At 31.3% G+C, this 19,119-nt stretch overlaps 1 protein-coding gene across 1 annotated transcript; it reads left to right on the top strand.

Annotated features, from left to right (window-relative positions):
- The first annotated feature begins 259 nt into the window (after nt 1-259).
- LOC121174349 (auxin-responsive protein IAA33) lies at nt 260-12,373 on the top strand. Its single transcript, XM_041013543.1, is given in 5 exon segments — nt 260-271; nt 1,943-2,010; nt 11,195-11,445; nt 11,448-11,607; nt 12,244-12,373. Coding segments are annotated over 5 exon segments (621 nt in total).
- The last annotated feature ends 6,746 nt before the right edge of the window (nt 12,374-19,119 follow it).

Below are 19,119 nucleotides of genomic sequence, written 5' to 3'. Positions count from 1 at the left end.
ATTTAGGTTTATATTTATGTTTCAGTTTTTAGTTTTTGATTTTAGTTTCTAGTTTGCATGTTTAGCTTGTCCAAAGCTTGTTGAACAATTTATATTTCCATCTTTTATGCAGTGGTTTGGTTGTTTGATTTTAAAAATCTCGTCATTGTTGAATGGTTTGAAATGATCGATTGCATGATTTGAGTGAAGTGTAGTGAGTAAATCATATGCTTTGAATGAGCATGCATTGATTAGAAGAGAAAGAAAATGGATTAGGATCATGACTGAAAATGTTAGTTAGTTTGACAGATTGATTGTGTGATCTTGAATTATGAGAAAACGACTAGCATGGAGTAATGATTTTTGCATGACTCTCTGATTATGGAATGAATGCATGAGTTTGAAGATGATGAAGGCCATGATTTTGTGAATTAGCCAAAAAGCTTACCTCGAGAATGAAATGATATATCCTTTGCACCCTGATTTAGCTGAAAATCTGATTGCTTGATTTGAACCTTGAGCCCGTAAATTCTATCTCCATCTACCTTGTCTTAGGTTGTAGGATAACATTATGGTTTAAAGAAAATTTGTCCCAAATTTGGGGAATTTATGGGGTGACAACTTTTAATGGTAAGAAGATGACAACACACACAATAAACCAATAAGCAGCAAGTAAAAAGTTTATGTTAAAAAAAAACTGTAAGTATCAAAAATAAAAGTGTGTGTGTGCTATTATTTATTAAAGCTAAGTGCAAAAAGGCAAGTAATTAAAGTGGGAAATAAGAATGAAAAGATTTGATCTATGGATGAATGCTCTCTTAGAACTTAACCTTTTGCATCCTAGAAAAACCATGATTTGTTTGCAGCCTGACTTCATTACAAGCCTAGAAAAGTCCTTCGGATTCAGTTTATGTGTTTATGACTGTATGGCATGAGATGAAGTGCAAAGATTGAGACTTGTGTTGGTTGTTGATGAATAACCTAAACACTTGTGCTTGAGTGAAACAGTGATTGTGAGGCTTTGGTTGATGATCCTTCCTTTATATCTGTCTTGCATAGTAGCTTATTCCAGTTGTGTTGCTTAATAATCATGTTCATATCTTTGAAAAGCTGCATGTCTTGTGAGAAGTTGTTGATTGAAACATTGTATGTCACTCATGTTATGTAATTGAATCCTTTAGAACAAGCACCTTTGTGAATTACCATTGTGCTTTTATCACTTGAGGACAAGTGAACTATTCTTTCTTTGCTTGAGGAAAAGCAAAACTGTAAATTTGGGGGAGTTTGTTAGTCGTCATCTACAACTAACTTTTGTACAGAAAAGTTTTACAAAATATATATATTTTCCCCAATTTATGGTTCTTTTTATAGAATTGTAAATATTTCTTGTTTAGTTTTTATCTTTGCTCAGTACAGGCTCTTCACATGGAATTAATGTAAATTTCACTTCAATTTTAGGTAAAAAGGAGAATAATTGGTAGGTGCAGAAGTTGTGGTCTCGCTAAGCCGAGACCATGCACTTAGCGAGTATCATCTGCTAAGAGAGGCATCAGCTCGCTTAGTGAGTAAGAGGAATCTTGAAGGGAATCTGCCACGCCAGCATGCACTAAGTGCGTCATCAGCTCGCCCAACGAGAAGTTTGTCTCTTTTGGCACTTAGCGCACCTGGCTCGCTGAGCCAAAATCCACTTACTCGTGCTAAGCGCGAAAATGGTGTTAAGCGCACCTTCGAGGTCAAAAAGCCCTTTTTAAGCCTGAAATGGAAAATCAGAAGAGAGCTTTGGGAGAATTCAGAGTCTTAGCCTGAGAGAAGAGTGTGCTTATGTGAAAAAGGAAAGGGAGCACCAAAGACCCCAACTTTCAGGAGGATTCTAGGTTTATGTTATTTTGTAGGTTCATAGAGGTGGAGGATACATCCCCACAACTTTGTAATCTGTATTGTGCTTTCTAAAACCCTTTTGTAGCTGAAAGGTGATATCTTGCCATGGAGGGCTAAGCCCCCTCAGTTGGGGAATCCTGCTGGGAACTTAATGTAAATTCTTATCCTATCTATTTGAAGTTGTTTTTATGTGTTCAATGTTTCTATCTATGCTTAATCTATGCATGCTTGTGGCTTGATCACCCATTTGTATGTAAAGTTAGGAGCTTTAGCATTGGAAAATGTACTACATCCTTAGAACTGAATAGAACGGGCTAGGTTATTGTATGTCTGGACACAGAGTGCGATAATTTAGTTTTATTATGTTGTGACCTTAATGTTGTTCAGTTAAGCTAAGTTCGACGAGACATCCGAGAACGAGGTTTAATTAGAGTTAGCCCAATCATGCGAGACATCGATGTTTGGGAATTTTGTCCTCAACATAGAACACATGAACATCTTTAAATAAAGAAAAACCCTTAATTGCATCAAGTAACTCAATAGGAGGACCCAACGCTTTTTAATTATCTATTTTAACACCCACTTGCTCATATTTTCTGTTATTAATCATTAGAGTAGAGTACATCTTTGTTTGATTCATGATTATTGACTCTTTGTACAAATGTCTGCTGATTGAATGAGAGTTCACCAAATGAAACAAGTTTCCTGAGATCGATACTCGGTTCTTACCGTTTTATTATTACTTGCAAGACTCGCTACACTTGCCGATTAGATTTACGCATCCATAATAACAAGTAACACTAGGGCGTAAACATCTATACCAATGAATATATTGATCGCGTTCAAGTAACTTCATTAATTGTTGCATTTCAATATTATTGCCTCTTATAGAAGAAAGATATGCATATCTTGCATTGTAGACTTGCTTCATTGTTGTACAATTGTTGGCATTGTGCTCCTTCAAAGTGAGAAGAATATTCTTTAATTTGACCATTGACTTTGTTATATCATCAATAATAATATTCTCATCCTCAATTAGTCGACCAACATATGGATGTCTAGTGAATGACTTAGTCAATGCATGATTATAAGTCCCACATGTCAAGTTGATCATCCACCCTTCACCTCCCAATACTGGTTTCACTCGTGGCTTAAAGGGAGACCCACATTTTCTAGTGCTAGTCACCATTCATACTAAATCTTTCTTGTATACTATATATTTTTCACTCCTCTCACAATCAATTAAAACAAAAGGGATTCTTCCTCTCTTTCTGGTTGATGTGTTTGACTTTATTATCACAGACGCAAAACCAATATCATACGCAACAATACAAGCTTATTGCAATATGTCCTCATGGGTAGCAAACACCTACAAAAGGGATAATACATGTTTAGTCTTCTTAGGACATTCATTTACTTATTTTAACAATACAAAATCATATAAATACCTGAAAAGTATTGAAAGCATCCGAATAATCAATATTTTCAAACATGGCAGGTTCCTCTATGTTGCCTTCTTTCATATTAATTTCTCAGACAGAATGCTCTCATACATCCCCTCATCTTCGTCCATCTTAACAAAACACTAAAAAAAATTCCAATGACAAACTAACAACAATTAATGAAATTCCATACGTATAGCCTATACAGATTGACATATAATAATTCATACCTCTATATACATATAATAAAAATTTATCTCTTATTAAAATATATGAATTGTTATTACTTTTAATTAATTATAATTATTTATAAACAAATCTATTTATTTTTAAAAACTTCAATGTTGAAATTTATTTTAAAATCTTCTATGCGATAAAAACTATTAATGTAACAATCAAAGATACTACTCTAACATTTATGTAGATATATCAATAAATATGTTTTTTTAACATATAGTATGACACAATTTTATTATTTTTACTACATATACTAATATATTACATTGAAATTGATAAGCATATATATAATAATTTATATCTAAATTTTCATATTTTACACACTTGAATAAACTATTTAATATAATAATATTTATACAAATATTTTAATAATTATAACTAAATTTATAAGAAAATACATTAAAAATAATTTTTTTTTATATCTTTTTAACTCATACATATTGCAAATCCGTATGTTTCTTACGGATTAGCAATATGTATATGGATTTGTCATTGATGTAAAAAAAAAACTTACATTTCCCTATGTTGTTTCCACCTCAACATCTACTTCGACGACAATCATAACCTCAATGCAACAGGTAACCAATCATCACAATAATACACGTCGACAAAACTAGACACAACCGAACGAGTACCTGAGCCTCCAACCAACCAGTGAATGGTGTAACAACAAAATGAAGGAGGAACAAACGAAGAAAAAGAAGGGAAAAAAGATAAATGAGGAATTAATGAAAAAAATGGCGGATGTAGAAGAAATTTGCCTGCTGCGTTAAGCAATGCCCTTCAATCCATCCGCACAAGCCTCCCATATTCCCTTCTCTTGCAGTATATAAGGGCTTGCGTAAAAAAAATGTGTAAGGGAATTTTTTTTAAGAAAAAAGTGTAAGAGAAATATGTTAACTTTAGAAATTTTAGAAATTTAACTACCATGGCCTTCCAAATCATATATTAAAATGTATGAGAAGTTAATTAATTTTATAATAATTATTTAAAAATATATTCAACATGATTTTTAATTGATGATATATATGGATGGTAAAAAATTAATAATTAGATGTATTTATATTTATTTTGACCATTTAAATAAGATTTAATATTCTATGTTTATTATTTTCATTTTTTTTATAATAGTCGCATGAGTAACTCACTGAATGTGTGCGTGACTATGTAGATTAAGAGTTATCTCAATAACGTATCCTAGAAATTTTTGTAATTTTATTTTGTATTTTATCAAACTATCCTTCATATATGAACTTTTTTTTTTTTTATCTCTGGTTATATTTTATTAAATTATCTTTCACGTGAACAATTTTTCTTAGCTGAATTTGTATCAGTCTTTCTATATTCACGTACATGATCAAATCATGTATAAAATTCATGCACCAAAATTATTCCTTGAAATTAAAAAAAAAAGGCATTATGTTTTAATCCTATGTATTTTGTAGAATTGCAATAAAAAAAATATTCCTTTACAGAATATTTCCGCTAACAGAATAGTAGAGATTGTGTATGAACACTTGGATATTACACAACTCTAATATAATGTGATGTAGTGTCTTTGCAGAGACAAATGACACAAACTCCACTTAACATTGAATCCCAAAGTAAGGAATTTATGATCCCAAGTTGCTGCAAAAGAGGTTGCTTGCGTTGTTGCTAAAGTCAATTGTCACCTGAAAATCAAAACTTTCGCTATGGACTTTGTGTTTTTGGTGGTGCATAATTCAATTTGAAGCCTCTTTGTTTATTTAACAACAAAGAAATGGTGGTCTTGTGATATACCTAAACCGTGTAACCCAACAACAAATTTTTAATGCCAAATTACTCGAGTGGGAAAATATATATAAATTTAAGCCTAGTATCCTACTTATAGTGATTAGTGTTTGATGTTTTTTTATCATAGGGACATGCCACATGTGACACTAGTGAGTATCATTTTTTTGTTAAATTGTTGCTATTTAACGAATTATTGCCATAAAGCAAAACTTTGTTGGCATTATATGCATAACAGTAAAGTTTGAAGGCAATTCTCTGGCTTGTTTTGCTAAAAGCTAAATAAAATGATTTTAAATAGTCAATGAAACCGGACTTCTCAAGTTATTACCAACACTTAACAGTCATTAAGGTCAACAAATCTAACATATCCTTGAAACTTGGCCCTACCTACTTTTAGTTTGAAATCGTGATCACGATGTTCTGATCACGCCATACACACATTGTGAACCGGTTAAGCAGAAACTGGCCTTCGAAAAAGAATAGTGATACCAATGCAATTGTTACAAATCACAATTAAATAATTACAATTAATTACTGCATACATATAGTTGCACATCTAATACACAAATTGAGTTTTTCTAGGCAAGTTTAGAAGGGCCACTAAATTCATCTAGATCGCACGTATATAATTATTGTGTGACTACAAAATTTATATAGTAAATTATCTTTTAGTTGTTAAACTTTTCGAGGTTATCTTAGTTTGTTATTTTTTTTCATTCTTACTTTAATTCTTTTAAGCGATTAAAAGTAAATGGAAAAAAAATTAAGACACTAAAAGTAAGGACAAAATAAAAGTTAAAAAATTAAAAATCAATGAAAAAAAGTCAGGAACTAAAAAAAATTTAAGGACTAAAAAGATAGTAAACCCAAATTTATATTGGTTAGTAAACAATTACATAAAGTCATTGCTATTTAATTAATTTAGAAATAGGTTGGCTATTTTTGTAACTAAGAATGAATCATATATAATTGAGTTTATCTAGATCACAAATTTTGTCATTTCATCAATGTTCATGTTATATATACATAAAAAATACAATAACTATTTTAAAATTAAGTTTTCAGTGATATTATGATAATTTTGTTCCAAAAGGTTTCAGTGATGGAACAAACTAAACTCAAAATTTGGATTCCTCAATGTAACAAGTCATTCGGGGACCACAACGTGGTCGTCTCCATTGCTCATGCACACTATTATTTTTAAGATTGTTTTAACCCTTTTTTTAGTGTATTTTCCTGTGCATAGCTAAGCTTGCTTTTTGTTGACGCATTGAATTAATATTTTTGGCCATTCCTGTGAAAATTGTACTATTGTAATTCATCTTGACAATAAGATGCTGACAAAAAAAAGTATTAACAACAAGACCTACCATAAGCATAACTGCAACACTCTAATATTTTAATACTTCTAAAGTATTTACTATAAAGGCTTAATGTCCAATTTGATCCCTTAATTAATTAAAAGTGCTCAAATAGGTCCTTTAATTTTTCATCTATGCAATTGGATCACTTAATTTTTTAATTTTACCCAATTGGGTCCTTTCCGTTAGGTTTCATAATTCCACCAAAAAGTCAACCCCCCTTCTCTTTATTTGATTCTAGTGACTACGACGGTGGTCTAGGTTGCTCACTCCTTGATTGAAGGCCAAAACAATAGTTGGTTATGGCAGCGGGAGTCGTCGTTGATGACAACGAAGTCTCTTGAGTTAGAAATGCAAAACCGGAACTAGCCTTCCCTTAGGACTCTAGAACTGGTCCTCGATCAATGGCAAATGCAACAGGTGGTTTTCAGAAGACACAACACACTCTCCAACTTGTCAAAATCAACCTTATGCATGTCTCCTCCTTCTTTTGCGAACGTGTCTCCTCCTTCTTCTGTGAATGTGTCTCCGTCCTCTGCATATGTGTATCCTTCTTCTATGAGTTGACTGTCACTATCATTCACTAAAGAATTCGGTGAGAGCTCATTGTTGAGGTTGGAGGTGGAACCAAGGGTTGTTGAAAATTTGGTGAAAAGTTTATTTAGGGATTTTGAGAAAGATAGGATCATATAGGCATTGATGAATGGGTGAATAGTTGTCCGCAATGGCAACGGTAAGGGATAATGCTAATGGTGATGGCGACGAGTCAACGACGGTATAGTTTTGTTAGACCCTAATTCTATTCGCATAAGTTTTGAAAAAAAAAAAACAAAAATATAAAAAACACAAAAAAAAAAATAAATAAATCAAAAGATTAGAAAATACTAATAAAAACAAAAAAATATTAAAAAAGAAGGAAGAAAATAAAAAAGGAAAGAAAGAACTGAAAAAGAAAATAAAGGAAAAAGAAAAAAAAAGGAAAGAAAGAAGACAAAACAAGGAAAGAAAAAGTAAACGAAAAAACAAAAAAAAAGTACAAAAAAAGGAAAGAAAGAAAGCAAATAAAAAAAGAGAAAAAACAGAAAGAAAAAAAAGAAAGAAAGAGAACAGAAAAAGAAAACAAAGGAAAAAGAAAAAAAAGGAAAGAAAGACAAAACAAAAAAAAAAAGAAATCGGGAAAAAGGAAAGAAAGAAAGAAAAAAGGAAAGAAATAACAAAACTAAAACAAAAAAAAAAAGAATAATAAAAAGGAAAAGAAGTATAAAGAACTGAAGGAGAAGAAACACTATAAAAGGAGGAGGTCTCAGTATCACAAACACGCACAATTACAAAGAAAAAGGAATTATACAAAAACATAGGGTACACGCAAAAAATAAGAAGAAGATGCTAGAATCCTGAAGAGATGAAAATAACTCACTCCATCGCATTGTTTGACACTATAGCTAGGAAAGGGGAAAGGACATTCAGGTATCCTCTCATTCCTTTCATCTCATTCCTTTCTTTCTTTCTCTTTTCTTTTTCTTTCCTTCTCTCTTCCTCCCCTTCTTTCTTCTCTTTTTTTTGTTGTTTTGTTGATTCTTTCAACTTGTCAATGAACCCTTGGTCGTTAGTGAGATTCTTAGAATTTTTATTTTGTAAATATTGGTTGTCCATCTTTTTTCATATATAAAAAATAAAACAAAAAATGAAAAAAATATAAACAAAATAAAAATTGCTATTAACACCACCATTTTCACATATATAGTTTTTTCTTCAATTTTGGGCTCGACCCATTTTTTTCTTCATAAAAAATAACTGTACATAAAATAAATACCATTAGTTACACCTCTATTTACATGTACACCCCCACTCTTTTTGGGCATAGCCCAAATGAAGTAAAAATTACTATTTATACCACCCTTTTTCGGTTTTGCTCTATTATTCTTTTTTTATTTATCATTGTCTAGTTAGTGTGTAGTGTATTATAAATATTCTTTCGCTTATTTATTTTCCCCATGTTTTAACCTCGCACCTTAATTACTAAGTGTATTCCCCACTTCTGTCCTGTCCCTTTCTATTCCCATTTGATTTATTTGTGCGCTTTTCGTCTATTGATTACTTAATGCTACGTTAATCATTTTGAAACTCTATGTTAGTACTCTTTTGTACACGCTTACATTCTGTGTATTTCATGCTGGGTCTCCGACTTGCTTGATAGTGTTTTAATAAACGTGTGGGAAATTTAGTGAATGTTATGTTGGGTATCCGACTTGCTTGACTTTGCAAAGTTTACTGCAAACCCAAAATCTTTTTCACATTTCATGCACTCCATGCTAGGTCTCCGACTTTCTTGGTGGTGTTTTAATAAACATGTGGATAAATTTAGCGAATGTCATGTTAGGTCTCCGACTTGCTTGGCTTCGCAAAATTTATCACACACCCAAAATCCTTTTTTACATTTTGTGCACTCTATGTTGGGTCTCCGACTTGCTTGGTGGTGTTTCAATAATGTGTGTATAAAATTTCTTGAAAGTCATGTTGGGTCTCCGACTTGCTTGACTTTACAAAGTATACTTGAGATTCTCCTTTTTTCTCTACAAACAAATAATCACTCAATTCTCCTTTTTTTCTCCACAAAAATTGCACATTACTGGAGATCGCTTTAAGGTCTAATGCCTTAAGCATTTCTCTCTGTTGTTTTCTTAAAATTCAATCTCATTTCAAGGTCCAACACCTTAACGACTCTTTGTCACGTACTTAAAACAAATCTTTCAAAAAAAAATATAAAATCAACCCAACACATAAACTAATTTCAACCTAAAGAATTACGTAAGTTTGATTTTCTCATTACACTTGAGGATACGTAGGAGCGAAGGCAAACCCCTTGTCGACCTAAAAAACTAAAAAAACATAAAATTTCCTCTTTTTCCTAAAAAAAATTTGCTTTCTTTTTTAAAATATAACAAACATAACTCATGTTATCAAGAGAAAATAAATAATTAAAAAGTCAATTTATTTTTACCACACTCGATTAAAGGTTGTCGTCTTCATGACAAGCGCATGGGGTACAAACACCTTCCCCGTGCGTAAATGACTTCTGAATCCTTTTTCTCAAACTGTAGACCATTCCTTATCCTTTTTTGTTTTCCAAACGCTTTCCTTAAATAAGCATTGGTGGCGACTTCCACAATTTTCCTTTTTGGAAGGCCTCTTTTTATCTTTTTTATCGTCGTCTCGCCGTGGCCCACGTTGTGACAGGTGTCACATATATCATTTTTGTCAGTCAATATAACATATCTAACGAAAAGGATCCAATTGGGTAAAATTAGAAAAATAAAGCATCCAATTGAGTAGAATTAGAAAACTAAAGGACCCAATTGCATAGGCCAAAAACTAAGGAATCTAATTGGGCATTTTTAATAAATTAAGGGACCAAATTGGGTATTATGCATACTATAAAATATATTTAAATGTATTATTAATTTATCTATGGTAACACCATCTTTTGCAATCATAAGCAAACATTTGTCTAACTTAATTCTCTCTAAAGAAAATTTAAAAAAAAATAGAAAGGAGAACAAATGTAGATAGAAAACATTTTAATTAAGTGGGAATATGAAAAACAAGAAATGTGGTGGTGGGGCATAGAGTGAATTTTAAGTAATAAAGAAATGAGTGACTGAGATATTTTGACTGGGAGAAATTAAGTGTTAGGGGACTCCATTAAATGGTCTTGAAAAAAGAAAGCTAAGCGTCAAGGCTAGGATGGATTTTAGGCATCTATCTAACCTCTCCCCTCATTTGTGCTTTCTCTCTCTTTGTATTTATTTCATTTTTCAACAACACTTCATCAAATACATGTACCATCAAAGATAGTGCCTCAGAACCCCACAAGCTCAAGTGTTAAGGGACTCTATTAAATGATCTTGAAAAAAGAAAACTAAGCCTCGAGGCTGGGATGGATTTTAGGCATCTATCTAACCTCTCCCCTCATTTGTGCTTTCTCTCTCTTTGTATGTATTTCATTTTTCAACAACACTTCATCAAATACATGCACCATCAAAGATAGTGCCTCAGAACCCCATAAGCTTAAGTGTTAGGGGACTCCATTAAATGGTCTTGAAAAAAGAAAACTAAGCCTCGAGGATGGGATGGATTTTAGGCATCTATCTAACCTCTCCCCTCATTTGTGCTTTCTCTCTCTTTTTATGTATTTCATTTTTCAATAACACTTCATCAAATACATGCACCATCAAAGATAGTGCCTCAGAACCCCACAAGCTCTCAAATTTTGATCACTACCCTCTTTATGATCTAAACTTTTACCAAACTCCATTCAAGTTAATTAGCCCTTTTCACTTTTGGTCCCATTTCACACCCTTAAGGCCTTAATTCATTTCTCCCTAGCTCCCATGTTGTATTAAAAACCAACCATTTGCACATAAAACTATCTTTTTTCTTTCATAAAGTTTATCATCTTTTCCCTCAAGAGAAAAAAAACCTATCAGCTTCTTACATAATGAAAAGTTTTGACCCTTAAAGAGAAGACTTGTTTAAACAAAGATGGCAAGATCATAGAAGACAAATCACAAGTGCACCTTCAACTTCTTTTTCTTCTTTGGCTTTCTATGTTGGTAACAACACCAACAATTGTAGTAACAAATTCAAAGGGCTCCTTGGGCTTAAGGATGATGATCTTGGCTCCACTGTGGTTCTTGTAGTGACAATAATGCTAGAGGGTTGTTCCATCTACCAGCGCATCAGCCTCCATAACCATGGTAGTTACCAAAGCCTCTCAAGGCCATAAGTCAAATGTTTATGAATGATGATGATGATGATGATGGAGACAGTACTAGTGATGATGATCTTGACCACTCTAATGCCATTCTTGGTCACCTTATTGCATATGAGGACATGGAGAACAATCTTCTTCTAGCTGGCGACCTTAGTTGGAAACCTCTTTATAATTAATGTTTATTAATTACTTCTTTGGACTTAAGTTGGACTCAAATATAAGCAAATCTAACTAATTTTGTATTGTTTAATGTTATCATTTCTAAAACATCATTCATTTAATTCTATTTTCAATAATTCTTTTTTTATTCATGACAACAAGTTTCAATGAATAACATTTTAAAAATAACCTTATTTTTTATTTGAAATTAGAAAAATTAAATGATGTGAACTAAATTTCTTAATTAATATAAAATTAGTTATTTTTTCTTATATATGAGTCTAAATGGGCTATTATTAATAAGACAAATTACCTATACCCTTCCTTAGCTTTAGACGTATTGTTTGTACATATCTTTTGATTAGAATCAGACTTTTCACTTGAATAAGTTATATAATCCTTTAATACAAACCTATTTTACATAAAATTCGGAGAATGAAAATCTAATTCTTATTAAAAAAAAATACAAATATGTATAAGTTTTTAACATGTTATTATCTCTCTTCTCTAGATATGAGCTTTTGTTTATTTATTTTTTATTTAGAAATATATAGCTACATAGGAAAATGAACATTTTATTTAAATTATTTCTCATATTATATATAGGTAGTGACTAATTTCTCATATTATTATTCATGGACTTTGTACATGTAGTAAAGAGAATTGATATACTTCCGATCAGGGGGAATTCAAAAAAAAGTACAAGAGGGGCATACATGATGATCATCACTTGCATAATATGGTATGAGGAAGTTTTGTTCATGTAAAAGAAGTAGAAACTAATCAAATAATTTGAATGGAGGGTAGAAATTAATGTGTTTGAGATAGTCAGGAATATGAGCCATAACGACGTTAACAAAAATGTGGGTACGGAATAATTCACTTGGAAGTATATGTAAAGCCTTTGTGTGCCTGCATGAATAAAAAAGCGTATTTTTCCAGTTAGCAATTCATGGTATCTTTGACCATTTTATTCTTATTATTACGCCAATAAAGTTTGATCCAGTTGATAAGAAATAGACTCATTCCAAAAGGACATGAATTTGATTCTTGTTGCCGATATGATAATCTTGTTGGTGGGTAATCTGTAAGTACTTCCATAAACACTCTTTGAGCCTTGGGGCCTATCCCTGACCCTTATGAGCTCTCGGTATCCAACTCACCTAAACTTTTCACCATAAAAAAAATCTTACCATGACAAAGAATTTAAATTTTCCACAAATTGGTGTGCGGTTCCATCTCTGTTGGTTCGTACAATACGATTTGTTGGCATGCGTTACCATTACAAGATTGAAGGATATATGGAAAACTTAATCTTGATTTACCAAAAAATTACATATGGTATGGCTCTTCTATTGTATTTGTCTATATGAAATAATTTTGAAAAATTAATTTTAATTAAAAATTATTTTAAAATGAAACATTTTACATTTAAGTTCGGTTATTATAATTAAAATGTTCAATCTAATGTAAAAATTAATTACCTAAGAATTGTTTATATTAGAATTACATTTAACTATATTTTTCATTTTAAAACGTAAATCAAACATTCTTCTAAACAAGTTTACAAATGAGAAAATATGGTTGACAAGTTCAAATCAAGACTTTAATTACGTGCTTCGAACGCACCACTAAACACGTACACTTGACACTACTAGTATTCGGTTAACCTAAGTCATTCACCTATTAGTTATCTTTAGAAATTTCTTATAACATGCAAATTAATCACAAAATCCTCCATTTTCAATATTTTTTCTTCAAATATTTACAGTCTTTTTAGATGAGCTTCTCCTTATTATTTTATAGGAGAAAAAAATAAAAAGTATATATGAATAAACTTCTCAATAAACTAAAATTAGTTGTCATATAAATAAACTAATATGTGAAAACTCTCTAATTAGCTTCTCTAGAATCTAATTGTTAACTTATGCATAAAGTACTAGTTTTAATTTATTGATAAAATTATTTTATTATTATTATTATTATTATTATTATTATTATTTTTCTCCTATAAATATTTAGAGTTTATCCAAATGAACTCTCACTTGGTTGAAATGAATTTAATATCGAGTGCAAGGATGAGTCTATTAATATCCTTTATTGCTTTGTTCATGGGCAATGAGACTAGTATAAACATCGACATTGTTAGTTGCATAAAAGTAAAATCTGCAAATTCCTTACATATAGAGTTATTTAGTAATATTTTTTAGCATCTCAATGTAACTATTTTATCTGTGCAATTAAAGTTTCTCATATTAACATATATTTTCCTTATGTTTCCCTTTCACATAGTATGTACGTGCTAGCAACTAGAGATGTTCATCTTTTATAGTTTTAACTTTAGGGAATGGGTTGTTTCAGATGACTAGTAATAGAACCACCAATTTAAATATGGAGCCTCTAAATTAGCTTCAAATCTAAAGGTAGGCTCAACTTTCATCAAATTAAATCGATATGGGCCACTAGCAAATAAATGTAACAGACCATTGTCAATAAGTCAATAATGGCAAAGTGAAAACTGAAAAAAATAGTCCAAACGATAGGAAATCCGAGATCCAAAATTAAGGTTATGTTTGACAAGATATTTCAGTTAACTTCTAACTATTTTTACTAGCTGAAAAACTTGTTTGACTTTTTAGTAAACAAGCTTTTTTTAGTAGCTTTTAACATTTTTTGAAACATTACTTCAAGTAACGTTTTTAAAATGCTAGCTTCTAACTTCTAGCTTTTTATGTTTTCTTCCGTTTTTATCTTCAATAAATTTATTAAATTTCCTTATTACCTTTTTTAAATAAATCATGATTTTATTATGTTTATGTCATTTTACACTTTTCAGATACTTCAGTAGCTAGTTTTATTGAACACTTGTAATTTAATAAGTTTAGTTTTTCAACTTCCAACTTTCAGCTACCAGTTAGCTTTTCATCTTCCAGGTAACTTTTCAACTAGTTTTGTCGAACATAGCCTAATGGGAACCATTGGTTTGTGTTCCTTAAACTAACAAGTTGAATTGGAGAAAAATAAAGCTGAAAAAATGGTTCATATTTCAAGTTTGAGTTGAACTAATTCTTCACAATCATATTCTGGATTTTTTGGGTATATTTGGTGAGATAAGGGTTACTCTTCAAGTATAGACAAGGGTTACTTTCTAACAAATCCTTGTAGTAGTTTCTATTTTCCTTAGGTCAAGCCTAGTCCCGCCAAGTGTTTTATTCATCCTTTTCTCGTCAATATATTTGAAGGTGTGTGACATGAGATCCTTAGGAGTGGGGGTACCAACCTTATTGGAATCATTGCTCTCAAGTGATGCTTTAGCATGACTTTTTTTCTTTAAAAAAAAGTTGAACTTTATTTACTTGAATTGAATAAAATTTGGTTCATCTCACTTATAATCCCAATTAGCATATTTGAAAATGTTTTAAATTTGTATGTGTATAATATATTTAACCATACCACAAATTAGTTTAGTTATAATTTATAATCAATCACATATTTTAAATTAGAAATATTGGGGAAAATTTGATACAAGAAAATTGTTGATTAAATGAATTTATTGCACAGTTAACCATATAAATGCATAAAATTGTGAACATTTTCAACACTGGATATTTTGTCTATTCTCCCAAACCATCTTTATCACCCAACTACCTTATGTCCACATGTCATATTCTATAATAATAAACAAACTATAAAACTTAGTTTTTCTTTTTTTTTTGCAACTTGTTACTAATAGTCTAGACTTTACAATAATTAGTACAATCAATATGGTTAACTCCCAAACCAAAGAATGAACCATTACGATTTTCAATCCAAGCTTAACCAATTCAAACTCTCAACTAGTTTAACCAACTGATTGAATAAAATGAGATGATAAAGCTAGTTCGCATCCAATAATATAAAATGTATATAAACATCTATGAAATGCGTGAAAATATTTATTAAACAATATTATGGTTTGTTGGTTCAAGTAGATTAATAGACTAATTCAATAGTGTCTAACTAGTCCAAAATAATGTCATCATCAATTTGCTTTTGATAGTAAATCATAACAAAAAAGTATATGGTCTAAATAAACCAAATCAATCACGTTTTACATTTTGTGCCACGAGAGAAATATGTAAATGAAACATTGACCCTCTAAGATCTAAAAAATCAATATTGATTGTAGTAATTCACCAAGAACAAATAATCTGCGGAAATGGATTACCTACTCATCAACTTTTTTGTCTACAGTAAAAATTTACAATTTCAACCACTATTATCTTCAAAAGGAGGTAAACTCCACTCACTAGGGTTGAAATCCAACAGTGAGTTCAAAACTTGGTCTGTTGTATCAAGAAAAGATTTGTCCAACCTTGGAACAGAAATCATAACAACAAACCTACATAACATGTAACCATAAAAGATTAACAAATTGAAGATAATACTCTAATCACACAAGCACAATGTATTCTTGTTTAAGAAAATAACATGCAACTAATTATAATGAAATGTGTCTTAAGAAATAGGAATGGGTAGACATCACCATGATTGGGTATTATGAGAGACCACATTAGATGTCTTCTTAGCTTGACATCAAGACCGGATAAATCATTGTATCCATTTTTAGTTACTTGTAGAGTTTGGTCACTTAATGCCTTACTCTTTTCAAATAATATTATTTACTTGCTCAACAATGAGAGTTGAACTGATAGCTCTCTATGATCAATGAAAGTTATAAGACCCATAACTAATTTATGATTTGTGAATTAGCTCCAGTTCTCTAGGCTAATTTATATCTATTAGTTAACTAAATAGTGCAATAGAATTTTTTTAGGGTAAAAATTCAATTACTCTTAAAACTCAGAGGTTAATCATTATCTGGCTTGTAAAACATTAGCAACTGCCACTTAAAATTAGTTAACATTCAAACTTAACTATTGCAGGAACATACAAGACAGTGGAAGTTGTTACCTAGCTTCGAAGATACTCATATTCATATGTCACAATTTTTTAGACCTCAAACATGCATGTAATAATATTATATCAACAATCATGACCTCTATATATGAGAGGGAAAAAATAGAAAGAGCCTATTGAACATATAAATGTTAGAAAGATGCAATCTATCATAATTGTTAAATTGAAGAATTTGTTGAGTAGAAAAAGCACAGATTTCATCAATTCCATATTAGTGATATATATTGTTGATGCAAATACTACATGCTATGCAAGTAATATTGTAAGATTTGAAACTGCCCAATTTTTTTTATAGGCAAAAGAAATATATTAAAAGAGAGCAAATGACACAACAAGTGAGAAATTGCTAGATCTAGCACTAAATTATCTATCCATTCTATCATGTGTTGACAAATTGAAATCATAGCTTGTTGCATTTAAATACAAAGATATGAAGATAAAAAATATTTTCCAATGCTCCAATCCACTTACATTCCAACATTCTTTGTTGCAAGAACTCTTGCAAGTGCATATTCAAAAACAAGAATGTTAGAAGGATCTACTAGTCCACCTTGTTGACCATCAATTCATCATTAACTACAACACCACTATTGATTAGATAAGACAAAAGTCTTTGCAAACTAGACAACCACTCATAGAAAGCTAGCATATCTTTTCACCAGAATGGAAACTTCACCTAATACACAGACAAAGTACAAAACGTACTCTAAGACAACCTATTTATGTGTTTAATTATCCAGTTGCAAGAAGATAGTAGTTAACGCCTGCATTTCATGGGCTCCAACATTCAAATTAAAAGGTCTATTCTCTAGAACTAAAGACACCCTCCAACAACTATTTTAACAAGTCTAACAATAGTCTTACTTGCTATAAAGTACAAGATTTATCCTTGCTTGCATTTATTGTAAGTGTGTGAAATCTAAAGAGGCTTATGGAAGAAAATACTAGGAAAAATTTTCTAAAAAGACAAGTATAATGAATACTTTGGTGTTAGGAAGCAATGTTTGTAACCCATGGTTGATAGTAAGATCTTGCTAGTAGTGAACCAAAGACAAAACATATCGCTTAGTTCAATGAACCGGTGGCAAAACTCTATGTGTCTCTTCTTTCTTCTCTTCATTTGTATATATTATACTGGTGCTAACCTATATAAGAAAGGAACTTAGTTTTGAGTTTAACAAACCTATTTTCTAAAAGACTACTTATGCTTTAAGTGTGTGTCCATTGTCAGATAGTTCATATAGGGCGAAGCATTTGTCCAACCCCTAGGTGTAAACTAGTTTTCTACCCATAAACAATCCCCTCATTTTCCCTCTTACATTTCTCTTTACATTGAGAATGAACAACTATTAGTGAAGTCTACAAATTTGAATGAGTTGCTATCATTAATAAATGCAATGGGATTAAAGGTTCTACCAATGCTACATATATACATAATAATGCATGCATTAAGGCATTAAGACATTCAAATGTCATCCATTCAAGGTGTATTTGGGTAAATAACTTAATTAAGCAATTGTTCAATAAGCTTTCATGAGAGCTTATGTCATAGATTTAGTTATGAAACTTACTAGAATGAGATGAAAAAGATTTATCTTGATAAACTTTACCAATAAGCTAAAAACAATTTATAGGTGTCATAAGCTGTGACACCCTCTACCCCTCACATATATACTAATAAGGAATAAAAAATTCAAATATTAATTAAAAGTATTTTTAAAACATTTTTTCTAAACAAGTCTTTCAAAGGGGAAAAAATCTCACATTCATTTTCTTCTACATCATGTTTAAACTTGTCCAAATAAATAATAAAGTATTATCGACTCAAACAAGGTCGTCTAAGCTTCATACAATTAATATAGAACCTATATCCTAATGTCACATCCTATCAGAGCGTTGTGTTCCCGTGTCCTCTAGCATGAGGTTCTTCATAGTCATCCACCTATTCATCTGCTCCCCCGAACACAAGTTCAAGATCATCACAGGATCCAAACACAACAACACACAGGGAGTGAGTTATCACATTCCTAACTAATAGAGAAACAAAACAATTAAATATACATATTATATAAATGAGATACCACTTGCTTAAACATAGCTCACGTAACTTCACCACTTCGTCATTCAAAATTCATTTTTCAATCATCAATCACATTACACAAGAATCCCACACTCCGATCAAGATATAATAACACATGAATTTCATAATAAACAATTAGCAAGCATATGCAATAGTTATGCTAAGACTCAATCCTATATGCAATGTGGTACCATGTTAGTGAAAAACCACCCTTGGGCGCTTCGGAGTACATAACAAGGCACACCACACACTGGGTTTGTCAAGTCACTCTCACTAAGTAAGATCATAGGGAGACCAATCAGGGTCACGATGTTTTGCGAGAATGCTCCAACCATATGGGATCAGCATAGGCTTAAAGGAGCACTCAAACCCGGTGACCCCCAAGGCCTACACTTCGAAGAGTCCGTCAGGGCCTCTCCCTCCTGATTCAGGTCCAACCCCTAAAATAATTTTGTATGCAGACACTGCTCATGA

The sequence above is a fragment of the Glycine max genome, chromosome 20 (assembly GCF_000004515.6).
Source record: "Glycine max cultivar Williams 82 chromosome 20, Glycine_max_v4.0, whole genome shotgun sequence".
In the NCBI taxonomy this organism is placed as follows: domain Eukaryota; kingdom Viridiplantae; phylum Streptophyta; class Magnoliopsida; order Fabales; family Fabaceae; genus Glycine; species Glycine max.
This window is presented reverse-complemented; position numbering and strand designations above follow the sequence as displayed.